Source organism: Chrysochloris asiatica, unplaced genomic scaffold (genome assembly GCF_000296735.1).
Source record: "Chrysochloris asiatica unplaced genomic scaffold, ChrAsi1.0 scaffold00054, whole genome shotgun sequence".
Classification (NCBI taxonomy): Eukaryota; Metazoa; Chordata; class Mammalia; order Afrosoricida; family Chrysochloridae; genus Chrysochloris; species Chrysochloris asiatica.
This window is the reverse complement of record NW_006408572.1, coordinates 14431745-14438650: the sequence shown is the minus strand read 5'-3', so window position 1 is coordinate 14438650 and position 6906 is coordinate 14431745. Positions and strand designations below refer to the sequence as shown.

Here is a 6906-nt window from a genome sequence, read left to right as displayed (position 1 = left end):
ATGATCAGGCTTTTCTTCCAAGGAACCTCTGAGTGGACTTGCATCACTAACCTTTGAGTTAGCACTTGAGTTCATTAAAAATGTGCATCACTGTTCATCCTTATGGTTCCTGCTTTAATGTTTTGTTGATTTTGTTGAGTGCTGTTGAGTCAGTTCCAACCCATAGCAACCCGGTATAGGGTTTCCGAGGAGCGGCTGGTGAGCTTGAACCACCGACCTAGAGGTTCAAACCAACTTTGCAGTTCAGTGCATTAACCCACAGCGCCACACCACGGACTGCCTCCTCCCTATTTTTTATTAGATCAGGCAGTTAGTCGGGATCTTTCCTGTACGTCATTAAATTTTTTTATTGCTGTTTTGTACTGTTGACTCAGTTTCAACTCAGAGCGACCCTGTATAGAGTTTCCGAAGAGTGACTGGTGGCTTTGAACCACCGACCTCGTGGTTCACAGTCCAGTGCTTATCCTACAGTGCCACAGCAGGCTTCCACAGTTAAAAATGGCCAACGGAGCTACAAGGCTTGGAAGAAAACACATGCTGACTTCTGTCCACCGTAGCTCCCCAGAAGCCTCTGTTTATACATTTTCACCTCATCCCTTCGGAGCTTTCACTTCTTAGGACCACAGGACACGCCGCTGCAGTTGTTTTCATTGTAAACATGATCGACTGAGCTCCTTCTGCAGAGTTAGCTGCTCTTCCTTGTCTCCCCCCCTCCCCCCCATGATCCTCCTCATTACGGTCATGTAGGCATTTTCAATTAAATCAACATTCAGAATTTCTATGATGATTACTATAAATGTTATATACTTAATTTTTTTTTTTTTCAGGAGCTAGTAAATGCCTTCATTGTTTGTTTCCCGATAAGGTGATGATGGAGGAGACCTGAAAGAAGAAGGGGATGGAACCACGGGGGTTTCAGGGGGAAGAGCAGAGTTAATAGCTAGTTCAAAGGCCCTGGAGTGCACCTGTGACTGGCAGGTTGGAGACTTAGTAAGAAGGTCAGTGTGGGTGGAACGTAATGACGAAAGGGTGAGTATAAATGATGCAGTAAAAGAGTAGGCACAGACAGCCACCTGGTACCTATGCAGACCAAAGTGTGACTTTTATTTTACTCTGAGTGCAATGGGAAGCCAGTGGCCAATTCTGAAGAGAGAGATGCATGGTCAGACTTTTGTTTTTAAAAAGATTACTCAGATTGCGATGATGGGAGCTAAGGAGGAAGGACAGTGACCAGTGAAGAGGTTAATGTCATAACTGTTGTTGTTGTTAGGTGCCGTGGAGTCAGTTCTGACTCATAGCAACCCTGTGTAAAGTTTCCAAGGGTGTGATGGTGCCATACGATAAGCACCGGACTGTGAACCACAAGGTCAGCAGTTTCAGCCTGCCAGCATCTCTGCGGGAGAAAGATGAGGCTTTCTCTTCCATAAAGATTTAAAAAAGCCTCGGGAACCCTATACAGAGTCGCTATGAGTCAGAATTGACTTGACGGCACTTAGCAACAACAACAAATGCAAAATGTTTGAAGGAGCAGAAAGTCTCATCTTTCTCCCACAGAGTGGTTGGTGGGCTCGAACCACCAATCTTGTGGTTCACACTCCAGTGCTTATCCTACAGAGCCACCACACTAGAACTAGGGAATAGATAATGGTGACCTGGTCCAGATGGGTACATTAAAGGGCTACATCAGGTGAATTCTGGATGTATTTTGATGGTAGAATTGATTGGATTTGCTAGTGGATAGAAGGGGGCATGAGATCCCCCTGTGGAGTATGGCCACCCTCTGTCTGTCAGTTGGTTATACTGTGGAGGCTGACGCATTGCTACAATGCTGGGAGCTATGCTGCAGGTATTTTAAGTAACATCAGGGCCATCCATGGTGGATGTGTTTCAGAGGACCTTCTAGATTAAGACACACTAGGAAGAAAGGTCTGACAATGTGATCTGCTTCTGAAAACTGGCCAATGAAAATCCTATGAGTCACAACAGAATACTGTCCAGCGTGGTGCTGAAAGATGGGCCTTCTAGGTGGGAAGGCACTCAAAACACACAAGGGCCAACAACAATGGACTCAAACATACCGACAATCTTGAAGATGGCACAGGACCAGGTGAGATTTTGTTATGTTGTGCGTAGACTTGCTACACATTGTAGCCACAACTCGATGTTAACTAACCACAGCAGGTAATATGGACAAAGAAACTGAGATATCAAACACTTCAGTGACTCGTGCGCAGCTTCCACAGCTACTTAGGGCAAAGAACCTGACATATTGCTTTGTACACATTATACACTGATCACAAACTGGTTTTACTTCCTTTGTGGCAGAAATATCCATGTTTCAGAATTTGATCTCTTCACTTCCTTGTTTACTTTTCTGTCTGTTTAGTTGTGCTTTACCTATCAACCAACTAACCAACCACCCAACAAATTAACCAAGAATGTATATGAAGTGTTCACTGCAGTTTTTCCAGTTCTGGGGAAACAGAAGTGATAATGCTAGTTGTAATGGTGTTAAGAACAAAAATGAATACATCATGAGTGGCATCTGTCTGTTAGTAACTTTTCATACATTATCTAATTTGTTGTTAAGTGCTAGTGAGTCAATTCCGACTCATAGTAACTTCATACAGGGATTCTGAGGAGCAGCTGGTGGGTTTCAACAGCTGGTCTTGCGGCTAGCAGCCCGGTGCTTATCCTACAGCACCACACCAGGATTCTATAAATTTCTGGGGAATATGTTCCTGTCACCCCAATTTTTACAGATGAGTACATGAAGGTAAAGAAAAGACAGAAATATTCCTGGAACCATACAGCTAGTAAGCAGTGCAGCCAGCGTTCAGATTAAAGTCATCTTTAAAAGCTAATCCTTGTCTGGGAACATTTTATGAGAGCGATTCCACACAACCTGCTGCTAAGAGTGGATATGGGGATGCTACATCGTTCACATATGGTCCAGAGGGAGGTGGTTAAAGGAAACCACTCAGAGAGCTCAGTATGTTTCCCATTGCAGTGTTAAGGACACAGTGGACTGGGATCTAGCTTACTAAATCCACGAGGTGAGAGATCAGCTGGTTAGCCCTTTAACCCAAGGAAAATTTGCTGTGCTGGGTGGTCGACTCCCTCTGAATTGGTTGGGCATCTCCTATGCAGGAGTCTCCCATACCCCAGAGGGAGCCCGTTGCATGGGAGAACTGAGGTAGGATGATCTCAGGTACTGTCCAAGAGGACCATTTTAAGGGGGTGAGGGGAGGAGCAATATGCAGGAAGAGGAAGCAATACGCAGGAGGGAGATTGCTGATGATCCCTGGAGGGTCTCCAAAGAGCAACCAGTAGAGCAGGGGTGGGGAACCTTTTTTCTGCCGAGGGCCATTTGGATGTTTATAACATTATTTGCGGGCCATACAAAATTATCAACTTAAAATTTAGCCTTCTATATTTGGTCAAACATTTAATTAACTCACCCTAATGTGATGGCTGTGGGTTAATGTGCCAGACTGCCAAGCCATTTGAACTGCAAAGTAGGTGGTTCAAACTCACCAGCTGCTCCTTGGAAACCCTATACAGGGTCGATATGGGTTGGAATCGACTTGATGGCACTCAACAACAACAAGAATGTGATGGCTAGACTTCTGGTGTGGCACTCTAGGATCAGCACTGGACTTTGAACCACAAGTTCGGCAGTTCAAACTCATCAGCTGCTCCTCGGAAACCCTATCCAGGGTCGCTATGAGTTGGAAGCTACTCGACAGCACTTAACAACAAATGTGATCACTGGAGTCCTGGTGTAGCGCTGTGGGTTAGTGTGCTGGACTGCAAGGTCGGTGTGAACCATAAGGTTGGTGGTTCAAACTCACCAGCCGCTCTTGGGAAACCCTACGTAGGGTCGCAATGAGTTGGAACTGACTCGACGGGTGCATAACAACAACAACAATGTGGTTACTGGAACTGTGGTTGCTTTGGGAGAGCCAGACCAAATGATTTCATGGCAGAGAAAGGGTCTGCCTTTAAATCCCTTCCTAATTCCTATTCCTGTTGATATGAGTCTGTCTGCCCTTTCCCCTCCTCATTTTTTTCTTTGCTCCTTAAGCATGGTTATCCAAATGGGAGAGCAGGTTAATTGTGAAAAATGAGAAAAAGAAACAAACATTAACTATGTACCTTGCTGCCATAGAATAAATTCAAAAGGAACAAATGTCGTTTGTTCCACCTGATGAGTGCTACATGAGTTGAATTTAGTTGATATGTTATTGCCATTTAATTAAACATTGATGATTTTTTTTTTTTTTACACTTAAAAAGTCATTGTATTCCCCTAAGGTGAATTTTTGGCACATCATCAAGAACATTAAATAAGGTTCTCTCTTCTCATTGCAACCCTCCTCCAACACACCAACAACGATTGTATAGAATAAACTCTCAATTAATTTAGCACTGAGTTCAAATAAACAAGCCCTGGTGGCAGGTAGTTGGTTGCTAACTAAAAGGTCAAAGGTCCATCAGTCACTCCACAGGACAAAGATCTGGATGTTTGCTTCTGTTCCCTGGAAATTCCATGGGACAGTTCTATTCTGCCCTATAGAGTGACTATGAGTCCAAATCGACTCGACAACAAGGGATTTTCAGGGAGCTCACAAATGCAACTTTTTTCTGAAGTACATTATTACTTTCCCAACACAAATCTACGTTCCTACATATTTGAAATCTGAATGGTCACTACCAGCTGTAACCTTCAGCTATCTAGTCATTCAAGATCAGAAAATACTTTGATATCACTGGAAAAATTCAGGCACCTGGAGTTTGAAATTCACTGTACAGCCTTAGAAAGTAATTCATTTTCAGTGTCTGCAGGAAATGAACTACAAGTATAAGGAAAATGAAACAGTCTTCTAAGGCAGTGGCAGAAAGTAACTTTGTAACCCATAGGAGTTTTTTTTGCATGTGTGTTTTTTTAATTTTTTAAAAATTGTGCATTGAGTAATAGTTTACATGGGAGAACATCAATTTTGCACTCATTTTATCATTTCATATCATTGCAATGATTACAATTCCCTCCATGCATTACCTTTCAATAGTATTTGCTTCTATTCCCTCTGGTTTTTTTTTTTTTTAAATGTATGAATATATAATCATTTAAACAACCCAAGGACACACTCTGCAAGCCTGCCTCCTGGCTGCCAGCACACACTCTTTCTCTTTCCATGAGTCTAGAGTCCACAGCTGCTCTATCTCTCCAAAACATTGACTAATTTTGATTTTATAGATTTTTTTTTTCATATTTTGGAGCCAACACCTTATTTTAGTTTCTTATCTTAAACATTCCCATGGGATCTTCAAAGCTCATACATGTCTCATATCCAGTTCTACCTAACAGGTTCAGTGAGATGGCACAGTCAGAAAACATCTGGACTTGAATTATGAAGATGTGAGTTCAAGTCCTGGCTCTAATATTTAGGTTTGTGACTCTAGGAAGTCACTCCTTGTCTTGGGCCTCAGTTTTCCCATCTGTAAAGTGGGGAGAATGGACCAGGTGGCCTCTCATGCCCACTTAGTCCCTTCTCTGGAGCTTTATTAGTACCTTGTGGAGTCTGGCAGGTAGTTGGTTTAAAGAGATGTTTATTTGCCTAATGGCTAAACAGCTGGAGCCCAACCTAAACACTCCCACCTGAGTCTTTGTGCCCTGCATTCCCTTTGGGTAACGTTGGTGTGTGGTGCACGCCTCCTACCTTGTTGAGGGTGTTGAGTGCTGTCTGAGCTGCTATGAGAGCGGGCTCTGCTTTGGCCAGGTCTTCTTCACAGTCCTTCTGCTTCCTCTGGACTTCAAGCATGATGAGCGCCACCTTCTGCTCCTCCTCATCTGCGATGGCTTTCTCCTTGCTCACTTTCTCCGTCTCCACGCCTACCACCCGAATCAGTTTGTCTGCGTCTTCGTTCTTCTGCTTCAGCTCTACTTCCTGGGTGGCCAACTTGGCTTTGAGATCATCCACCTGGGTCACAGAGGGACAGGCTCATCAGAAGTAGGAGACGAGAGGGACAGGGATGTGGCTCAAGACCAAGCTCCCTGACCTGGGAAAGGAAAAGAATGCTGGACCCCCTCTTACCTCTATAGTCAATGTGTGGAAGATGCTAAACACAAGCCTAGAACTTTCTCCTCAATTCTCAAATGACTTAGACTCTTTCTCACTGGCAGTGGGGTCTAGGTCTGATAAAACTTCATATCCACTTCAAGACTAGCAATCATACCTTGTACACAGTAGGCCCTTAATAAACATCAGTCATTGGTTAGTCGAGATTGGCTAATGTGGAACGTACTAAGGATCTGGCAAGAGATAAAAAGTGAATTTTGACTGTACATCCTTACAAGACATAGATTCCAATGGTCCAGACCAGCTAGATTCCCCTCCAGCCTCTCAAGAAATCACAGGTAGTCTAGAGGCAGGAGTGAAACGAAGGCAATAGCAGCACATGGGTACCATCTCTTTCTGTAACCAGCTAGACATGGAGGGGTGGTTTTCTATCAATGTTCAGGTCAGTGGGGTGTAGTGGTTCTCAAAGTGTGGTCCCTGGATCAGAAGCATCAAAATCACCCAGAAGCTCCTTAAAACCCTGTTATCACTGAGCTGACCCTGATTTATAGCAAACCTACAGGCCAGAGTAGAAAGTGAACATATACGGTTTCCAAGGCTGAAATCTTTTTATAGAAGAAGACCGCCATGTTTTCTCCTGCAAAGCAGCTGGTGGGGTTACACCATGTACCTTGTGATCAGCAGCCAAGTGGTAACCACACTGTCATAGGGCTTCTGGAAACTTGTTAGAAAGGCAAATTCTCAGACCCTGTCCCAGACCTGGCCAATCTCTGGGTGGTGCAAACGTTCAGTGTTCTTTACTGTGAATTATGTGATTGTTTACA

The 6906-nt window shown here is 43.8% G+C and overlaps 1 protein-coding gene across 1 annotated transcript in view; it reads right to left on the bottom strand.

The window, feature by feature from the left end:
• The window catches only part of DNAH9 (dynein, axonemal, heavy chain 9), a 556281-nt gene that overhangs the window by 135972 nt on the left and 413403 nt on the right, over nucleotides 1-6906 (bottom strand). The window contains exon 49 of the mRNA XM_006863433.1: nucleotides 5723-5983. Within this exon, the coding sequence (XP_006863495.1) occupies nucleotides 5723-5983 (261 nt within the window). The remainder of the gene's footprint in view (nucleotides 1-5722; nucleotides 5984-6906) is intronic.